At 44.6% G+C, this 21,538-nt stretch overlaps 2 protein-coding genes across 12 annotated transcripts in view; one reads left to right on the top strand and one right to left on the bottom strand.

The window, feature by feature from the left end:
• LOC101161702 (putative polyketide hydroxylase) overlaps nt 1-21,538 on the bottom strand; it is a 54,864-nt gene that overhangs the window by 29,072 nt on the left and 4,254 nt on the right. For 2 of the 11 annotated variants that reach the window (XM_023965902.1, XM_023965901.1), the window contains exons 1-2: nt 9,860-10,025; nt 9,713-9,748 (exon numbers count right to left, since the gene is read on the bottom strand). In XM_023965902.1, the coding sequence (XP_023821670.1) occupies nt 9,713-9,748; nt 9,860-9,908 (85 nt within the window). In that variant the 5' untranslated portion in view covers nt 9,909-10,025. Of the gene's footprint in view, nt 1-2,309; nt 2,773-2,933; nt 3,330-8,309; nt 8,575-9,712; nt 9,749-9,859; nt 10,034-21,538 lie in introns of those variants that run through there. The other 9 variants (XM_023965906.1, XM_020711439.1, XM_023965907.1 and 6 more) reach the window with 9 other exon arrangements.
• On the top strand, nt 14,091-15,969 carry LOC111946302 (high affinity immunoglobulin gamma Fc receptor I-like). The gene is made up of 5 exons (XM_023965917.1): nt 14,091-14,300; nt 14,412-14,447; nt 14,547-14,810; nt 14,885-15,130; nt 15,206-15,969. Exons 1-5 carry the CDS (start codon nt 14,252-14,254, stop codon nt 15,436-15,438), a joined length of 828 nt encoding a protein of 275 aa, XP_023821685.1. The 5' UTR covers nt 14,091-14,251; the 3' UTR covers nt 15,439-15,969.

Below are 21,538 nucleotides of genomic sequence, written 5' to 3' on the forward strand. Positions count from 1 at the left end.
TGCACACACACAACAGTCATACATGCACACATAGACACAACAGTCATACATACACTAGCACACACACACACACACACACACAACAGTCATACGTGCACACAGAGACAACAGTCATACATACACTAGCACACACACAGACAACAGTCATACATGAACACACACAACAGTCATACATGCACCCAGACACAACAGTCATACATACACTAGCACACACACACACACACACACAACAGTCATACGTGCACACACACAACAGTCATACATGCACACACACAACAGTCATACATGCACACAAACACAACTGTCATACGTGCAGACACACAACAGTCATACATGCACACAAACAAAACAGTCATACGTGCATACAGACAGATTCCTGTACCTGGAAGCCCGGTTTCTACTTCACAGTGATCAGGCATTGCATCAGTCGTCTCCACAATTATACAGTCAGGCTGACACTGATGTACTGAAATATATATCTGTAATAAATGATGTATATATCTGTGATAAATGATGTATATATCTGTGATAACTGATGTATACATCCGTGATAACTGGGCGCTTATACTTTTCAAGTGACTCTGGTGTTTATTTTTAACTTGAACCACGTCTTGCTGACATAGTTGCAGAATCAGCAAACATGAAGGTACACAATGAGGCAGAAGAGGAAGTGGTTTGTTCGTCCACTTCACAGAAGCCGCCTTACGGAGAAACACTGCAGTCTCCAGGAAAAGATGCAGTACATCTCTGAGACACAGAAGAAATATATATTTCCAGGGCTATTCAATGACCTAAAGTCTGAATTTGGTTGAAAGTTTGTTCCAATGTATTCAGAGTTCATTCCTGTCAGAAATATGTTTCACATCAAAACACTAAAGGCTCAAACTCTACTGTGACAAAGACGTAAAAAGGAGGTTTTTCCCTCCAGGCTGCAGCAGTAGAATGTGTCAGCAGAGAAGAGATGATTGTTTTCTCCCTGGAGCTTTGTAGAAGCTGCTGTCTGTTCTCTGGTCCCTAAAGATATTTAGATACTTTTTTCATTAAGAAAGAAAAAAACTAACGAGGGAGGAACAACTGCAGGATGTAGGGGACGAGCCCAGACCGCTGACCAATATCAGCACTTTTATCATAAAATGTTCAGATCAAGATGACTTTAAAACGTTTTCTGTTCATGATTGTTACATCCAGGCTGGCTGCAACGTCAAAGACTCAACCAAGTGCTTGGGGGACAAAACAAACACAGTTTTATTCCCACTAACGTGGAACCGCTGCTGGTGTGGCTGTCAGCCATGGAGAAGGGAGGGGAGGAGCCTAAAAGGCTCTTTTAAACCCTCCCCAATCAGGTGCTTCTGGGGCAGGCTGGGACACCCGGAGATGGAAAAAAACTCTGAAAAGACAAGAAAGATCCCCACATAAGGTGATCAAAAAATCTGGTTCCTGTTTGTGGGCGGAGCCTATCTTTGGTGTTGGGGAGGGACACTCCAGTTGGATCTCTGTCTGCTCCGTCACTGAGCTGCTTTAACAGCAGAGGCTCCTCTTCCTGTTTCAGTCCTGATGGCAGCAGAATTCTGCTCTGGTTCTGCTTCTTCTATTCTATTCTATTTTATTTCTATTGCCCAATATTACAACAAAAGTGGTCTGGATGAGCTTCACAGCAGCAGTTGTGGAATAAACATGAAATCCTAGAATTCAATCAGTAAATTCTAAACAGTCTAAGGTGAAGTGGGCATCCCTGCTCTAAGACCCTCCTTTGGGTTAAAAAAAACAGATTCTGGAGAGAAAGAAAGAAAAAGAGTCTGGATTTCTCCATGTTTGTGGTTCTGGTTCTGTTCACATGTTGAAGGTAAGTTCATGAATGTTCTGTTCTGTAGTTCAACTCTGGAGAAAAGTTTCTGTATTTCCTAAAAAGAGCGGGAAGAAGTGAGCTTATATAACGCCCCCCCCCCACTGAGTTCATTCATTTTATCTGGATTTGAACCCACAACCTGTCAGTCTTGGAGACTATTCACAGGAAGCAGCTGCTCCTCCAGGAAGCTCCTCCTCCTGGAGGCGGAGCCTCAGATGTTCCTCCCAGAAATGCAGACAGAGCTCCTGAGGTTCTCCTCCTCCTGGAGGTTCTAATGTTAGTGTTTGTTCTCTGTCTGCATGGAGAACCTCAGGTCTGACCAACAGAACTCTGAGAGAACATTCTTCTGTCTGGAGAGAACAGCCTTTTTCTAGAAGGTTCTAGACTGAAGAGTCTCTGGATCGTCTGTTAGAACCACATTTCCTGGAAATGTTCTGTGTGTTCTGACTGAGGAGAACAGAGGAACTCTTTAGAACTTTTTATTCAGATGAACAGAAACACTTTACAGACACTTTTCCAGAACATGAAGATCTGCTGCAGTCATGGAACAGTCCCAGCTTCTTCACCAACGGGGATCCTGTTGGAGCAGAACCTCTGCAGAACCCACTAGAACCCCAGCAGGAAGAACGTTCTGAGTCAGGAGGGAAATATTCAGCTTGATGTTCTTAGGTGGTAGAGCGGGTCGTCCAATGATTGAAGGTTGGAGGTTCGATCCCTTCAGACCTTCAAGGATCTGTGTTTGTTGTTGTTTCTCTCCACTTTAAGAATCTGAGTTTAGACGACCAAGTTCAAACTCCTGCTGGTTGTTGGAACCACTGGAACTTTGGTTTGGACCTTTTTCTTCTTGGAGATCCAGAGAACAACAACAAGAAGAACTGACAGAACAATCCTAATGAGAACTCCTGGACTCAGTCCTCCTTCATCTCCTGCAGGAGAGAGAGAGGATGATGAGTGCAGAACAGAATCCTCTCCTCTTCCTCATCAGAGCAGCTGCTTCCTGCAGAGTCTCATCAACAACATCTTCAGAAAACACGTCTGATCTGAGACCTTTACTCTGACATCAAGCAGGAACACAAACACTGCTCACCTGGAGACGGATCACCTGGAGACGGGTCACCTGGAGACGGATCACCTGGAGACGGGTCACCTGGAGGAACCACGGACAGATGGATTGTGGAGATCAGGACCAAAGAATAAAAACTTTCATGTATAAATCTACACTTGTATGTTCCAGTGTCATTCATGGTCAGGTTCTTCAGAACCACAGACAGATCTCCATCCTTCATCTGACTGTCATTCAGAAACACTCGGTTCCTGAAAGATTCATGCTGAGCTGCTGGAGACGGTCGTCCATCTCTGAACACAAACAGAATCTCAGAATCTTCTCTGCTCCACTCTAGAATTGTGGTGTCCTTCTTGTATTCAGGATCTCTACACATCAGAGTGACGTCAACTCCAGGTGTAGCAGTGATGTTCTGTATTCCTGCAGGAGAAGAACACAGAGAACATTCAGCTCCTCTCAGCATCTCAGAGGACTTTGTCTCTATAGTGGATGTGAGGAGATCCAGAACTTTCTGGATCCACAGAACAAAGCTCCAGTCAGACAAACATCTCAGTGATCCATTTTCACAGAACTTCAAACCAAAGAGTCCAGAAGTCTAAAGAATATAGTTCAGACTCTCAGACAATTCCAGGAAAGTCCTCCAGAGTTTCAGATGGAAGATCTAGAAAAGTGGGAGGAGCAGAAACATGAAAGCCCAGAAATTCTGTCCATAGATCTATGAACAGAACCGTTGATGAAGAGCAGCCCTGATGGAGTCCAGCATGGACCAGGAACAGGTCTGACTTACTGCCGTCTATGAGAACCAAGCTCCAGTTCTGGACCCCCCCATTCAGGCAAAGAGGAGAGAACATGATGTCATCGTATTGACAGTAGTCACTCATGATCATAAATAGTTCTATCAGCACACACAGGGGCACAACTACCCAGTTTCATAGGGGTATGCAGCCACGTAACCCCCCCCCCCCCCCCCCCCCCACACACACACACACATACACACAAACACATTAAACGCCCCTCCCACCCCTCGTCCAGCTAAAGAAACACCAACACAACACTGGTTTGTGTATGAATGTATGAATCTATTTTAGTCTCATTTGGTTATGGATTTGATCCAGCAGAACATTTTTGTGAACATTTTCAACAATTTTTGCCTCAATGATTCTCCCAAGTTTGTGTTTTTATGGCCATTCAGAAGAATCTTCTGAGTAATGCTCCAGCTCTCTCCTCTGTTCCTCTCTGTTCTTCTCCCTCTTCATCATCAGCTGATCATCTCTCTTTCTCTCTATCATCATCGTCATCATCATCCTCATCTGAACCTCTCTCCTCCTTCTTCTCTGTTGGACTCGTCATGTTTGTCTCCACTTGTTTTTCCAGAATAAGTAAAAAGGTGTTCAGCAGACGTTTGAACCAGAATGAGCATCTAGATTTTCACCTCCAGTCTGAGTTCTTCTCCACTAAATCATACGGCCAAACAACAATTATTTACTCTTTAAGATACATTAAACATCTTGATAATGCATGTTTTTAAATGAAGAATACTATTTAAATGACTGACTTGAACTGTCTTTGTCCTGAACGTCACCATCAGACCAGCATGTTTCTGTCCTGATGCTTTTCTCCATCCTCACGGCTGTTTGATGTTAACTTTGTGTTAGGAAGATGTTCAAAGAATACAGAGACTAAACTATCTGTAAAAATAGACACATTTTTAATTTTAACTTAAATTTGGGATGGATATAAGTTAGTGATGGAATAGAATAGATTTCTTTATTGTTGTCAAAAATCTCTAAATGTTCAACTTAAATCCAAAATGTCGATCAGCCAAAGTGATATGAAAAGCAACAGGCTGTGAACGAAATAGTCACTCAATAAAATAATAATAATAATTCTCCAAACTTTTAACATAAAAAGAACCAAAACACCATCTATCCACCATCACACACACTTCTCCTTTCTGCCCATAGCAGCAGCTTTTATCATCATTTGGTTCTGTTTCAAAGGATAAAAACATTTTCAGTTAAATAAATTATTAACTTCTGTCAGAAACAGAATCTGCACAAAGAAGCTGCTTTCTTTTTCTCATTAAACCTCAGCTGGAAGACACCAGCCTGTTTTAACACGGCTATAACCCGTCTGCTGTGTCTCAACCATTACAGAAACTTTTCTTCATTCCTCTGCATCAGTGCTTCTCAATTCTAGTTTGCAAAGCCCCCCCCAGGAAAAAGAAAATGTTTACAGCCCCCCCCCCCACTCGCCGCAGTGACGATAAATAAGATCATTATCAATAAAAATTGTATAAGTATAACTAAAATTGTATCTATTAACATTAACAGAAAACAGCAAAATAAATCCACTTTCAACAAATATTTATCTTTTTTTAGCCACAGAAACTGTTCTAGTCTGAAACAGAAGAGAAGCTTGTTCTGCCCGCACATTCGTGGGTTCTCTCCATGACCCACCGTCCAAAAACATGCTTCATAGGTAATTGGCAACTCTAAATTGTCCATTGAGTGTGAATGGGTGTGTGATTGTGGCCCTGTGACAGAGTGGTGACCTGTCCAGGGTTTCCCCTGCCTTCACCAACAAGTGGCCAGGATAGGCTCCAGCAGCACTGTGACCCCAAAAGGGAAGGATGAATGAATGAAAAAAATATGAAATTTCAATTGATCTGAAACATTACCCCTGAGTAAAAAATGTATTTAACATTTTAAGTGTGAGGAAAAAGGTGAAATCATTGAGCTGATTGTTTTCTAAATCACATTCATGAATAAAAACAGACAGGAATATTAATCCACAGTGAATCAAGGTAAACATTAAATAACGTATAATATTTTGCTCTCTGCAAAAGTATGTTCTATCAAAATTATACAAATATGAACAAAACAAAGCCTGGAAATAATAATAATAATAATAAATAAATCAAACCATCACATCTATGGCGCGCTCCAGCTCGTCTCCGTGAGAGCGCACTCAAGACCTGAGTGAAGGGGGGGAGGGGGGGCCCAATCAGTTACGATTAGGGATGGGTATCGTTACTACTCTTATCGATACTGCTTATCTATCCGGTATTTTAACGGTACTCTTATCGATACTTTTTTGGGACGAAAAATAAATAAATAACAAATTGAGAACATATAGTGTTTTATTTCCTCATTATGCAACAACATTGTTTTTTCAACAAAACATTTTACTTTATACATGAGAATGTTCCAGATGGGATATTTATTTAATTATTTAATTTCATTATTTTTATTCTTTATAAGTGTGATGTTTCCTTTGATCTTTTGTCCATTTTCCACAACCTTGAACAGACTTTTCTGTCTGTCAAACACCAGAGTTAAGTTAAGTTAAGTGAAATGATGGAAACAAATTCACTTTGATGCAGATTAGTTTCTATTTATTTATCTTTCTTTAAATGCAGTAAACCCAACAAATTGTATTAACTTTGCATATGACGAATATCACTAGCTATTAATTATTATTAAGTTTTAGGAAGCAGCTGTTAGTTTGTTGCGGGTCTGGAAGATAAGCGGTGGGTCTGAGCCTCTCTACCTGTTCTTGTTTGCTCCGCGTGCAGCGCCCCCCCTAGAATTATAGTATTTTGTGACACCTCAAATCAAAAGCAAACAACTAGAAACCCCTCAGTCTTGTTGGAGACAATGTGGGAGTCAGGAAGGGAATCACACACACACTCATATGTTGGTCTTGTCCCAGAATACAATCTTATGGGAAGGCTGTAACAACTGTTCTAAAGAGTGTTCTGGGATATCATCTGCCAAACGAGTTTACAATTCTGTAAGAAATATTGAAGACTGTGTATTGAATGAAGATCTTTACCTGGGAAGGATATTACTCTTGGCAAGCAAGAAAGCAGTGACAAAAGGTGGACCTTCCTGGAAAAGATGACTGGGTGAAAATCATACGGATCATTTACTCCATGGAAAAGTTGACGTTTCAACTAAAACTAAAGTTAGACATTTCCAAGAAAAACGGGGAAAATGGTGCCAATATGTGGAAAAAAAACTAAAATTCTAAGAGGATTGTGGTAAAAAAAAAAAAGAAAAGAAAACAGCCCAATTAATGTGTATAATCTTTGTTTTCTTGTTTATGTTGTAGTTGCTCACCCATGTCTGTAAACAACTGAAAAAACAATCAATAAAAAAATAAAGTTAAAAAAGAAAAAAAATGTGCACAAACAGCTGAGAAATAAAAAAATAAAAAATAGGGACTATAAATAATTTCTATATCGGTTTGGCGCCCCCTATAGGCCGGCGCCCCTATGCGACACATATGCTGCAGACCCACTTTCTGCACCCCTGAATACACACATGACACATTGGTGTCATTAAGTGTAATGTTGTCAAACAGAATCACATAGAGTTGTGTTTGTGCTCATAGAGGCTGGATGACTGAGTTGGCTGGATGCAGGTCCTGCGCAGGAGACCAGGGTTCGATTCCGAGGGACGTGATGATCTTCTTCCAGTGTGGGTCCCTCAACAAAGACCCTTCAGTCTGTCTGACACAGAATCAAATCACCTCTACCATTATAAAATCATTTAAACATGAACTACATTATATTAATGTCAGAAAATACCATCTGGAACGGTGGGTTTATTCTACTGGAACGTAAAAACGAACAAGTGCATCACAAGAGTAAGGATTCATTTTAACAACATGTTGATTCGTATCTCAGTCTTTGGTTGGTGATTCCATTCACCTTCAAGTTTGTTTCACATTGAATGATCCGGATGTCCTTCCTGACACAACCATTTTATCCAGGCTGGGGACGGGTACAGGGAGACCCAGGCTTGGGCTCCGTTGTGGTTACATAGTCAGTAGTAGTGCACAGGATCTTGACCAAGGACCCACCCTGGATGAAGCTCATCGTACCCCTAGAAGCTAACCCTGATCTCCATTGTTCCAGTCCAACAGACAACAGAGCACAAACAAAACTCTAACACAACTCCAGCCACTGATCCACCTCAATGCTGAGTCCTTCTAGAGCCTACAGGTCCAGACATGAGAATAAAGTCCAGAAACACCCAGGATAAACCGCCGTTCTACAGTCTATCACAGCTGCTTTCTGGATCATTCATTCATGCTCATTTATTCTTTACTTTGTTTTTAAACCATCAAGCTTTTACAGACACACATATGAGCCCCAAAGAACCGACCATTCAGGTTTTTCTTTAGCTTCATTTTCATTTCTGACATTTACTTTTGTTTTCAGAAATTGTTTCAATTGTCGCTGAGATCTTTATTTTCCATTGAGTGGTTTGTTGGTGTGATTGGACCTTCAGGGCCACCATACGATTCAAACAGTGATGCCTGCTATACATTTACTTCTATATTCTCACTCTTGACACGTGAAACATGAAAACAAGTTTAATAAAATCTTACCTGGTGTCATGGACCCAGCAGAACCAAACAGAAGGAAGAGAAGAACAGAACAGAGGAACCACATTGTTGGAGATCCAGCTGTGTTTTCCAGGAGAAGGAGCCCGGTCTACTTCGTACTTGGACCACAAATGTTTTCTTCTTCTTCTGTTTCCTCTTGAGGACAATGTTTATCTCCAGTCTCATAGGAAACAGCACCACCTACTGACACTTTATCAACTCCGTATGTTATTAGCAGCTGCAGCAGTCCGTCACTTCTCCTCTTTTCCTGTTGACAACATATGAAAAATAAAATGGATCAAACAGAGAAAACGACTCTAAGCCACGAATCTGTCATTCTATCATCATGTCCCACTGAATAGGGGCTAGGATCATGAAGAGGGGACGATAGATTCTGGTGTGATGGATCCTTCTGCTGTGGTGTCAGAAAGACCAGACAGTGCATCAGACTTTCCCTTCTTGGAGTCTGGGTGATATGTGATCTGACACTACAAGCGTGAGAAGAACATAGAACGACTTGCCCGTCGTGGGTTCAACTTGGCGGATTTAATGTACTTCTGGTTCTTTGGTGGGTTAGGACCAGGAAGGGTTGAGCAGACCCTTTGAGCAAATGCCTCCACACAGCAAAGGCCTTCTTACAGCAGTTCCTGGTCGCCTGGGTGAGTTTTCTGGAGTCGTAGCACACAGCAACACCTTGGCTGGCTGACCATGGAGTTGAGAGAGTACAGCTCCGACCCTGTGATAGAGGCGTCCACCTCCATGAAGAGTTGACTGGCGTTTGGTTTAAGTTGGTGTTTGAATTAGACATAATAAAAATAACAATTTGTTGCTAGAAGGCTGCTCCAGATCCTGCCTCCATGTTCGACCTGACCCGACCCAACCGGGTCCAGAAATTGTTGCTGGAGGGTTTGTCTGGCTAGGAACTCTTGCTGCTATGTATGGCAAAGTATTCTATCACAACAACAGACAGACGGCTGGATCCAAATGCAGAGGGTTTAGTAGCTCAGCTAAAAGTCCACAAAGCTAAATCAGGGTCAGGCAGGCAGGAGTCAATAACAGGCCTGAGATCATCAGAGGACAGACAGGTATTCACGATTCAGGCGAGAGTCGGGGCAGGTGGCAGACAAAAAGAGTCAGAAACAGAAAATCAGATCCAGATACAACGCTCGGTAAGGAAGGCAGAGTGGCACAAACAATACTTTGCAAGTAGACTGACTGATTTGGCAAATGAGAGAACAGCACTCAGAAACTGCTGCACGCTGGGGTTGCTGGGAGATGAAGTACATTTTGTACTCTAGAGACTGTTCCTGCTAGTGACAAGAGGGAGACGGAGCTCTAACTTCTGACACAGACGCTTTCTTGGACACAAAGACAGAGAGTGGGACTGACTGAGGAAGTGGACTAACTTTGGTTGGTTGTGCAGCACAGCAGGGAGCTCAGAGCTGCAGAGAAATGACACTCAGCTTAGTTGGAGCTTTGATGAAGGCTCTGCTGTGGGAAGCAGCATCTGTCAACGTTTCCACACCAACACACATCCAGCAGACGGGACTCACCCAGCAGCATCTGGACAGATGTTCCCTCCATTCTGCAGCTGCAGGACATCAGACCAACAGCAGTTGGACAGACACCAAAGTCTGATTCTTCTGTTAGGATGATCGTCTGTGTGACGGTTCACTTTTCTCTGAAGCATCAACCAGGAAACTCAGACAGGAAGAGACGTGACAAACCACAAGCACAGAGGTCACAGGAGAAAAAAACTTTCAGTGTTCCATCCCCTTTGGTCACTTCCCCTCTTCTGCTTTTTTAAATATAACACCAACACCCTTTCAGCTGTCCTAATAGTAGACAGATCACCACCTCTCTGCTAGAAAATTATTAGCGTTTTTGTCAGATCTGCAGCTTGTTCTCGGGCAACTTGGTCCTAATCCTGATCTTGATTCTGTCCAGACCAGTCCCTGTCAGTTCTCTGAGGAATGTTTCCAGAACCTTGCTGAATTGATGCCACCATGGATTAGGCAGTTCTTTAGGCTAAAGTGGTCCAAACCGGTACTAGCAAGGTGGACCTGATGAAGTGACAGGTGAGTTCATATACAAATGCACAGAGGTCAGGAGTGTGTAGGGAAGAGGCTGTTCTAGAACCTGCTGGTTTTTGTTTGGAGGCTCTTTTAACCCATCCTATCAATCAATCAATTTATTATTTGTATAGCACTTATAAAAGCCAAGGCAACCAAAGTGCTTAACATAAAATCAACTAAAATCACAAACAATACGATGCAATAAAGAAACAATAGGAATAAAACAATAAAATCAATTGAACAATAAAAGCAATAAAACAATAAAAGAATAAGATTAATAGTTATGCTCACTGGAGTTAAAAGCCTGAGTAAAAAGATGTGTTTTTAAAAGAGTCTTAAAATTACTGACAGTTCTGGCAGACCTCACAGAAAAAGGGAGAGCATTCCAGAGTTTAGGACCTGCAACTGAAAAGGCTCTGTCTCCCCGAGTCACAAGCCGAGTCCTGGGAACCGCTAAAAGCATTTGATCTTCAGACCTAAGGACTCGACATGGACGATAGACATGCAAAAGCTCAGAAAGATACTGAGGTGCCAGACCATTCAGACATTTAAAAACCAAAAGCAAAATCTTAAAAGTAATTCTAAAAGACACAGGCAGCCAATGAAGTGAGCGTAATATCGGTGTTATATGCTCACACCGTCTGGTCCCCGTTAACAGGCGGGCCGCTGAATTTTGAACCAGCTGGAGGCGGCGGAGCAGAGACTGATCTATACCACTGTAGAGAGAGTTACAGTAGTCCAGTCTGGAAAAGATCAAAGCATGCATCACTTGTTGCAAAGCGTGAGGAGGAAGATATGGCTTGACTTTGCTAATTAGCCTCAAGTGATAAAAACTAGACTGGACTACAACACTGACCTGCCTGTCAAATTTAAAATGCCTGTCAAGGTTTACCCCAAGATCTCTAATGAATGGAGTATCTGAGGGGTCCAGGGGGCCAACAGCACTACAGCAGCCTGTCAGCAGGTCAGTCTTTCCAAAGACAAACACCTCTGTCTTGTTTTCATTTAGACAGAGGAAGTTAAGCTCCATCCAAGACTTGATGTCTGCTAAGCAGTTCTGCAATCTGTCGAGAACATCCGCTCCTCCAGATTTTAGGGGAATATAGATCTGGATGTCATCTGCGTAGCAGTGGAATGACACGTTATATTTCCTAAAAATGGACCCCAGTGGCAGCAGATAAAGTGAGAATAAAAGTGGGCCTAAAACTGAGCCCTGGGGTACACCATATTTGAGCGGAGCCTCTGAAGAAGAGCACTGTCCTAGTTGGACAGAAAAACTCCTGCCACATAAATATGAACTGAACCAACTGAGTGCTGTGCCCTTCACACCGACAGACTGCTCCAGTCGGGATAATATAAAACACTGTGATCCACTGTGTCGAAGGCTGCAGAGAGATCTAAAAGAATTAAAACACTGGAGGCCCCAGAATCAGCAGCTAGAACCAGGTCGTTACACACCCTGAGGAGAGCCGTTTCAGTGCTGTGGCAGGATTTAAAACCTGACTGAAACTTCTCGAAGATATCATAATTTGTTAGATGGTCCTGCAGTTGTAGATAAACCACCTTCTCTAAAATTTTTGAAAGAATAGATAACCTGGAGATCGGCCTAAAGTTTGATAGAACATTGGGATCCAAGTTGTGCTTTTTCAAAAGGGGGTGTACAACAGCATTTTTAAAAGCAGCTGGCACACAACAAGAGACAAGAGAGGAGTTAAGGAGACCAACTATCCAGGGGCCAATGGTATCAAAGACCTCCTTCAGGAGTCTGGGGGGAATACAGTCACCTGGGCAGGAGGAAGGCCTCAGGTGTTGAACTATCTCAGAAATCTGAGAGACAGTGACAGGCTCAAACTGGTCAAAAATAGCAGGTGGGGGCGTTAAAACAGAGGGGTCAGGGGTACATGGAGAAGGTAAAAACCTGACAGCACTGACTTTGTCAATAAAAAATGTTAAGAACTGTTCACAAAGTAAAACAGAAGGAGTCAGGCAGGATAAATTACCAGGACTTAAAAGAGACTTTAAAGAGTTAAAAAGGACCTTAGGCTTGCTGATGTTCTCAGACACAACATTTGACATAAACTGGGTCTTGGAATTTTTTACAGCAGCCTGATACTCAGTCAAGGAGTTTCTAAAAATCTGTAATGAAACATGAAGCCCGTCTTTTTTCCATTTACGCTCCGCGCGACGGCATGAGCGTCTGAGCGCGCGAGTATGGTCATTAATCCAAGGCTCCGGGGCCGGTTTACTGCGTTTAACCTTATATGGAGCAATGACATCTAAAATGCCCATGCAAACAGAGCTAAAATCCCCCAGGAGTTTATCAACATCTCCATCCTGAACATCCAAGGAGCAAAGCTCAGAGGCTGAGAAAGCCGCTGAAAACTGCAGCGCTGTCTGCGCGTTCATCAGGCGGCGGGGGCGCGCGGGGGCGCGTTCATCAGGCGGCAGCGTTAAGAGATCAAAGTCAAATAAAACGGGCAGATGGTCAGAAAAACGGGCATCAATAATCTCCTTGACATCTCCATGTAGTCCCAGAGTTAAAACCAGATCCAGGATGTGTCCTTTCTCGTGCGTGGAGCTCTTCACTAACTGCTGCAGGTTAAAAGAGCTGATCAAGTCCAGAAAATCTTTTGTTAGTGGCTTGCTCTAGAGGGTAGTGTGGTGAAGAGTCCATGTGCTGGGTGATTGGAGTATCCAGTTGTCCAGAACTTAAGCTGTCCACATGTTCCACCACTGTCCCATTAATGAGGTTGGGTGTGTGTGGGTCAGCGTTTCTCCTGAAGTCCACAATGAGTTCCTTGGTTTTTCTTGGTGTTGAGCAACCAGCAGGTTATTGGGGTCACACACTCAGCCAGACGATCCACCTCCTCCTTGTTGTCTTTGATGAGGCCGGTCACCGTGGTGTCAACTAAGCTTAATGATGTTGGAACCATTAACCGGTTTGCAGTCATGGGTGAGGAGTGAGTACAGGAAGGGACTTGTGGTACGCCGGTGATTGTGGTGATGGTTGATGAACAGTGGTTATCCAGCCGGACATGTTATGGGGAGCTGGTCAGGAAGTCCAGTAACCAGTTGCACATGAGAGAACTAATGCCTAATTCTGACTGTGTTGAATGTTGAACTGAAGTCCAAGAACAGGATTCTGGAAGTTTCTGTTGTCCAGGTGTGAGAGGACAACACCATAGAGACCGCATCCTCTGTGATCCTTTTCTGGAATGTGTAAATTGGTGGGGGTCCCGGGTGGAGGGAAGACAAGACTAGAGGTGTGCTGAGACCAGCATCCTGAAGCACTTTGGGATGTTTGGAATGAGGACTACCAGGAGGTGATCATTGAGACTCGACACATGCTTTCCTCTTTCAGTGTTGATTTTATTTCCTTACATGAACTCTTTTCTTTCTATTTTCTTAAACTATTGTTGCTTTTTTCTTGCATTCCATTCCTTTTTCTTATTCATTTTCTCATTCATTTCATCCTACCAGCAACACTTGTAAACCCAAAACTCTTCAAGGGAAAACTCGTCCCTCTCTGTCCAGTCCAGTCAGTCCAACAGTCTAAACATTGGGACTCATGTTTCTCTTTCAGTTCAGTTCACAAAAGTCTAATGTCTGCACAGAGGACCAATGGGAGCACCAAGAACAGGGACAAGAAGAGACTGAAGATGAGTTTCAAACTCAGTAGAAAAGGAGACGGTCATTTCTGCTTCAACGCCTCTGACAGTATTTTAATAAACACTTGTTGTTTGTGGTTTGTCAGGTCTCTTCCTGTCTGAGTTTCCTGGTTGATGCTTCAGAGAAAAGTGAACCGTCACACAGACGATCATCCTAACAGAAGAATCAGACTTTGGTGTCTGTCCAACTGCTGTTGGTCTGATGTCCTGCAGCTGCAGAATGGAGGGAACATCTGTCCAGATGCTGCTGGGTGAGTCCCGTATGCTGGATGTGTGTTGGTGTGGAAACGTTGACAGATGCTGCTTCCCACAGCAGAGCCTTCATCAAAGCTCCAACTAAGCTGAGTGTCATTTCTCTGCAGCTCTGAGCTCCCTGCTGTGCTGCACAACCAACCAAAGTTAGTCCACTTCCTCAGTCAGTCCCACTCTCTGTCTTTGTGTCCAAGAAAGCCTCTGACAGCAGCAACACTCTGTGTGTCTTTACTTTGTTGTTGCAGTTGGTCTGACTGTGAGTCCCAGCAGATCTCAGTTCTTCAGAGGAGAATCAGTGACTCTGAAGTGTGAGGACCACAGCTCTGCAGGATGGACTCTGAGGAGAAACACCAGCAGAGGAACCAGGACTCAGTGTGGATCTGAGTGGGGATCAGCAGATGGTTTGTCCTGCAGGATCAGCTACATCTATCCATCAGACAGTGGTGTGTACTGGTGTGAGTCCAGAGGGGGAGGAGCCTCCAGCATCAGCGTGAACATCAGTGTCTCTGGTAAGATCAGACTGTGGAGTTAGTGTTGCTGCAGCTGTGTGCAGATGGATGAAATGCTTTGTCTCTGTGTTGAGGTGGATCAGTGATCCTGCAGAGTCCTGTCCTCCCTGTGATGGAGGGTCATGACCTCACTCTGAGCTGTCAATCACAGACCCCTCCCTCCAAGCCCTCAGCTGCTTTCTATAAAGATGGCTCCCTCATCAGGACTGAGCCTACAGGTCACATGACCCTCCAGCATGTTTCCAGGTCTGATGAAGGTCTCTACAAGTGTCACATCAGCGCTCATGGAGAGTCTCCATCCAGCTGGATCTCTGTCTCAGGTGAGGAGCTTCACTGTCATCTCACCATGGATTTCCTCCATGCAGTCACCTGACCAGGTGGGATTCTGTCTGCAGAGAAACCCAGGACCAGAGGAGTCCCGCCCACTAAAGATGTCCCGCCCACCACAGAAACCCCACCCACTGCTGCAGGTTCCCCTTGTCTTGAATTGAGAGTCCTGCTCCACCTGCTGGTGATCAGTCCGTTCTTCATCTCCACTCTCCTTCTGGTGTCTTTATGTCCACAAAGAGCCTCAGGTAACAGAAATCAATCAATCAATATACTTCCACCATCCAGGGAGACTATCTGAGCAGACAGAGCATCTCTGAGGATTTTAGGACCAAGTATAATGACCTCAGTCTTCTCTGGGTTCAGGAGGAGGTCATTAATCATCATCCAGGTCACCAACTACCACAGTACAGAAACACAACTGTACTCTGATCATCTTCTGATCTGTTGTCAAAGTGGTCTTTGAGTCATGGAAACAGAATTCCTGGTTCTAGGACAGAGAACATGCAGAACAGCAGCAGTTCATCAGAAATTCACCTCTGGGATGTGGGCGGGACAGCTGGTGCAGAACTACCCTCCCCTCACTTCCCATCATCAATCTGTTTACTCTCTCTCCCACTAGCTTACAGCCCCCCACGCCCCCCACCCTAACATTAGTGGTGATCAATATAGTAGCCGTCCATCAATACAGTTTAGATCCAGATTCCAGCTCAGACCAGGAAAACAAAGACGTATTTTTCTGACAGCGGATGCATTAGAACGGGGCGGAGCACAAAGACTTTGGCTCCGCCCACTCTAGATTTTATGTATTTATTTATTTTTTGTCTCCTTTTGCTTCGTAACAGTTTGAATAAAGAAATTAATGACATTTTGAGCTCTAGTTTTTATTTATGTCCATGAGAAAAATTGCCTCATGAAGACGTTAAACAGCATTTTCATCAGAGGGTCTTTATGCAGGAAAGGCTCTCTTGTCTCCAGAGGGGGGGGGTCTCCACCATGAACGGTCACCTTATCATGGTGGAGGTGGGTGACAGCTTGAGTGATTCCAGGAGTTAAGGTAAGCTGTCCAGGGCAGGGTCTCCCATGACTGACAGGTCCCAGGTGAAGAGCCAAACAGCGGTTCAGGACCCCTCCCAAAATGACTAACCATAAATACTCAGTGACGTCACCCACATGGCGTCACCAGGGGCCCCACCCTGGAGCCAGGACTGGGGTTGGGGCTTGCAGGTGAGCACCTGGTCCAGCCCTAATAGACGATGTGTGACCCCACCTGCGGGAAAGTCAGAGGGGGGCCGCTGGAATGTGGTCTGGGTGTAAACTGAAGGTAAATGCCCCCAGAGGCCCAAACCCCAGTCATGGAACTCCCTCTCTATGGGGGGAGGAGCCTGATCCGCTGCTGTTCTCAGTAAAAAGAAACTAAAGTCTGATGTTTTATCAGTTAAAATACTTTTCAGTCAGACAACTCATGCAGTACAATGTTTATTTAACATCTTTTAGTTTGATTACATTCTTAGATTGCATTTCTCAATCCTTAAGTTAGCATTTCACATTCCAGAATTAGCATTTCACATTCCTTGAATTTGCCATTTCACAATGCATTTCACATTCCTTTGGCATAAACTCCGTGCAATTCCATGAAGCACATATTTTAAGATATATAAGCTTTAGGGTAAACTACCCACTAATGGAGCTCACAGGTGGAAGCCGGGGAGGAGGGTGGGGCGAAAAACGCGGTGCTGCAGTAAGAGGATGAACAGTATACACACCTGGACTTAAATAGGACGCTGAACAGGTGAGTTAGATTTTGAACCGCCCTAGGGGAGTGGCCTAAGTAATAGCCCGCATGAGAAATACTCTCAGGGTCGCCCATTTGTCAATCGTTGTTTGCATGAAGACAAACCAATAAAGGTTTATTCAGTTATTGAGATGGAATCAGCAAAGTGTTGCTAACTTTACAGAACTGTTTCTGTTGCAGATTTACAGCAACAAAATGCTGAGATCTGTTCATGAAATGGAGATTTAGAGTTTCATCTGTTTTTTTTCATGTTCTCTCTTCTCCTTCTTCTTTTCTTTTCTTCTCTATTGTTTTTTGGCCCGCTCTACGGCTTTTCCTTTACGTGGTCAATGCCTTTTGCAAGTCTGCACATAGGGAGACCAGTTTTATTATTTTAGCGTTCTGTTTTTCATTGTTTTTTAGTTTGTTTGGGAGTGTGTGTTGTTTACTGCAGGGATCAGCTGTTGGCTATGCGCGGCCCTGCACCTTTCTACACCGACAGACCTGAAGTTCCACCTGAAATACGGAGGAAACGGAGAGGCTGCAGAGCAGGACGTAGGCTTCAGGAGAGGAGATGGGGGTACAAATGGGAAAGGTCCGTTCTCTCTCTGACAAAATGGACGAGCTAACAGTGCTGCCCGGTTACAGCAGGAATACAGGGAGTGTAGCCTCATGTGTTTCACTGAGACTCCGTGGTCGGCCTGGATGGATTCAAACTGGTTCGGGCGGACAGGAGTTTGAGAGACAGTGGTAAGAAGAAGGGATGAGGACTGGCGGTGTTTATTAACGAGAGATGGTGGTGCAACCCGGAACACGTCTCTGTGAAGGAACAGCTTAGCTCCTGGTGACAGAGCCAGTCCATGCAGACCCGGCACCCGCAACAGCTGCTTCTCATCAGCGGGGACTTCAACCATGCCTCGCTCTCCTCCATTCTCCCCACTTTCACTCAGTATGTTAAGTGCCACACTAGGGAGAACAAGACGCTGGACTTTATGTATGCTAACGTTAAGGACGCATATGACTCCAACCCCCTCCCCCCACTCGACCGCTCTGATCATAACTTGGTGCATCTGGTTCCTGAATACAAACCCAGAGCAAAAAGAGAGCCACCCCAGAAGAGGAAGTCAGTGAGAGCGTGGACTGATGAGGCCAGGGAGAGACTGAGAGACTGTTTCCAGACCACGGACTGGGAGAAACTCTGCAGCTCTCATGGAGATGACATCACCAGCCTGACCCACTGCATCACCGACTACATCAGCTTCTGTGTGGAGAACACAGAACTGTTTCTCCATCAGCAAGCCCTGGGTGACCCCTGAGCTGAGAGCCCTACTGAAGGAGAAGAGGAGGGCTTTTATTTCAGGGGACAGAGAGGAGCAGAGGAGAGTTCAGCATGAACTCAAATACAAGATCAGACAGGCCAAGAACAGCTACAGGAGGAAGCTGGAGGAGCTGGAGAACAACAACGTTTGAGGAGTGTGGAGAGGACTAAAGGCCATCAGTGGTCACAGTTCCTAAGATGGCGCATGCTAAGGAATAGGGGTGTCACGATTTCGACTTTACATCGAAATCGATCGAAATTAAGTCACAATCTCGAACTTTGAATGAACAAATGGAATCGTCGAGGCTGCCACGCCCCATGTTGCGTCTGGTTACTTGCCAAACGGGAAAAGTGCTGCAAGTCTATTTGTTAATAAAGTTTTTTTTTAAAGTTCTGCGAGTCAACCTCATCTCACAGCCACTCAAAAGATAGCATGAAGCTGCAGATGCAGGAGACCCATGGACAGAACTTTAATCCCCTCCTCTTTCACTGAAGTCGCTGGTGTGGAAGTATTTTGGATTTTCAGTGAGTTTTTAAAAATAAAACAGATTGCAAGCTGCGCTATGTATGTATGTGCGTGTGCCGTATTCTCTCACGGGCAGCACGACTAACATTCAGGGCATCACGCAGGCACAACAAAAACATAGATTTGTCTGTAAACCAACAACTACACACACTACTCTTCCGTCTTCGTTTGGAATTAAACCTCCAAGCAACTCAACTCGTGCAAATGCGATTCCGCGTGCGGTGGGAGTATTCCTAGCCGCGGACACGCGACCTTATTCGTTGGAAAACTCCGGTTTTAGGCATTTAATTAGCGTGTTAGAGCCTCGGTACGCAATCCCCAGTGGAAGGCATCTCTCAGCTACGGTGATTCCCTCCAAGTACAATAATGTAAAAGAGAAAGTTATTGAAGGTCTGAGCAGATGGTAAAAATACATTACAAAAAAATACAATACATCAGTGTGTTACATGTTCATCTGTTCAGAAATAGTTTAAGACAATTGTTCAGAGACTATGGACATGTCTCTGTTTTATTGTTTTTTGTTGTTTTGTTGTGAACTTGAATTTCCTCTTTTGTGAAGAAGACTGCACTTACAAAAGACAAACTGGAAGCCAGTTTATTTTAAAAAAATTAATTGACTAAAGATATAAGTTATTGTTCCATTATGTTGTTAATAAAAGTTTTAAATTTGACAGTGTAGTGTGGTACATTGGAAACACAGGTCAGATATTCTATTGCAGTAAAGTATAGTTTAAAAAATGACAATCTGTGCTTTAAAAAGAATAAATGTAAAAATCGAGAATCGAATCGAATCAAGGATTTGGAGAATCGTGACACCCCCACTAAGGAACCAAACCACTACAGACCAGTAGCCCTGACCTCCCCTTTGATGAAGACCATGGAGAGGTTCATCCTCAGCCACCTCCGCTCAGTGGTCAGCACCGCGGTGGACCCGCTGCAGTTTGCCTACAGGCCGAACATCGGGGTGGATGACGCTGTCATCTACCTGCTGCAGCGGGCGCTGACTCACCTGGAGGACGCCGGAACCGCTGTGAGGGTCATGCTCTTTGACTTCTCCAGCGACTTCAACACCATCCGGCCAGCTCTGCTGAGAGAGAAGCTGGAAGGGGCTGGAGCGGACAGACAACTGACCGCATGGACGACCGACTACCTCACCATCAGACCACAGTATGTGAGGCTACACCACTGTGTGTCGGAGGTGGTGGTCTCCAGCACTGCTGTTCCTGATGGACGGTGCTCTCACCGTTCCTCTTCACCCTTTATACCTCGGACTTTACCTACAACACTGGAAGTTGTCACCTCCAGAAGTTCTCTGACGACTCGGCCAGTAGCCGTGGTTACATGGGCAAAATATCTTGATGGGATCAATGGTCGCGTTAAAATTCACCCGTGCACATGGGCACAGAAAACCTTTTTCTGATTAGAACAAACGTTCACATGGTCACACTTTCGGTCGGAATAAATCATTTGGGCATGCACAGTAGTGTCGAAAAACCAGAAGGAAAGTGTGTCCCGTTATAAACAAACCTGTGCTATCACATATATTTATGCAGCAGCTCTGTAATATACGAGGCGATCTTCCAAACGGGCTTTTATTAATGTTATGAATATTATGAAGTGCCTGTTCGCTCATCATTTTATATTTAATCTGTGTGGTCAGTGCTGTTTTGTGGAAGAACGGAGCTGGAAGAAGAACCCAGTTTTAGGAGAGGCTAACAACACGCGCTACCAAGATTAGCCTTTTGATGGACAAAAATCCAGGACCATGCGGGAAACGCTGCAATCTGCAGCTTGGCTGCACGTAGATGTGTGGGAATGACATCAACCTTTATTTTGTCGGGGCACAACTGGAAACACAATTCCATGTGATTGTTTGAACAGTTTCTAAGGACTGAGAGACATTTCTGCTCTGGAAAGCTCACACACTGCCCCAAAGCCGCTGTAAGCTGGCGGCTCGAGCTCTGCTCGGTTCTCGTGAGTCCGGCAGCTGCTAACCCAGAGCGGCGGTTCGACTCGCAGTTCAAATTCTCACACATAACAAAACAACAAAACGCACATGTAACAAAGCACCCTCCCCTCAAACACATTAATAAATCCAGCTGCTCTGCTCAGAGAGGGTCACTCGGTCCACTGGCACCAGAGCCTGAACGCTGAGCTCGGGTACCGGGTCCAGACGTCAGTGGACACGCATCCCCCCCGCATCTCCCCCGTGAGGGGTGAAAGAGAGGGGCGAGAGCGGAGCAGCGCTTTCACGGGGCGTCTGCAGAGCAGCTGGTCGGTCCCGTATGAGCTCACAAGCTTTCTCTCAGTGAAACACCGTCTATGCATGACGTAACCCAGAGCAGCAGTGGCGGTATAACCGATCGGTATAACCCACCTATCTCCATCGGAAAGAAATTTTGATCCGAATGAGTGATCGGGGCAGAGTATTCCGAACGGCGCGTTTACATGACGCATTTTCTTTCCGATCAGGCGTTCATTCCGATTACTTTTGCCAATGTAAACGCGGCTACTGTTGGCTGTGTGTCGGGGGGGACGAGCTGGAGTACAGGTCAGTCATCAAGGACTTTGTGGACTGGTGTGAGCGTAATCACCTGTGCTTGAACACCAGTAAAACAAAGGAGATGGTGATTGATTTCTGGAGGAGAAAACCACAATACGCACCGGTGAGCCTCCAGGACATTGAGGTAGTGGACAGTTTTAAGTACCTGGGTGTTCACCTCAACCAGAAACTGGACTGGACTCACAACACCGATGCCCTGTATGAGAAGGGCCAAAGTGGC

The sequence above is a fragment of the Oryzias latipes genome, chromosome 18 (genome assembly GCF_002234675.1).
Source record: "Oryzias latipes chromosome 18, ASM223467v1".
Classification (NCBI taxonomy): Eukaryota; Metazoa; Chordata; class Actinopteri; order Beloniformes; family Adrianichthyidae; genus Oryzias; species Oryzias latipes.

What these genes read in the sequence shown, in the direction of transcription:
- LOC111946302 (XM_023965917.1), top strand. Translation starts at nt 14,252, where the DNA reads ATGTCCTGCAGCTGCAGAATGGAGGGAACATCTGTCCAGATGCTGCTG. An exon ending in GTGCTGCACAACCAACCAAA is followed by an intron (nt 14,448 to 14,546) that starts GTTAGTCCACTT and finishes TTGTTGTTGCAG; the next exon opens with TTGGTCTGACTGTGAGTCCC. An exon ending in CAGCTGGATCTCTGTCTCAG is followed by an intron (nt 15,131 to 15,205) that starts GTGAGGAGCTTC and finishes TTCTGTCTGCAG; the next exon opens with AGAAACCCAGGACCAGAGGA.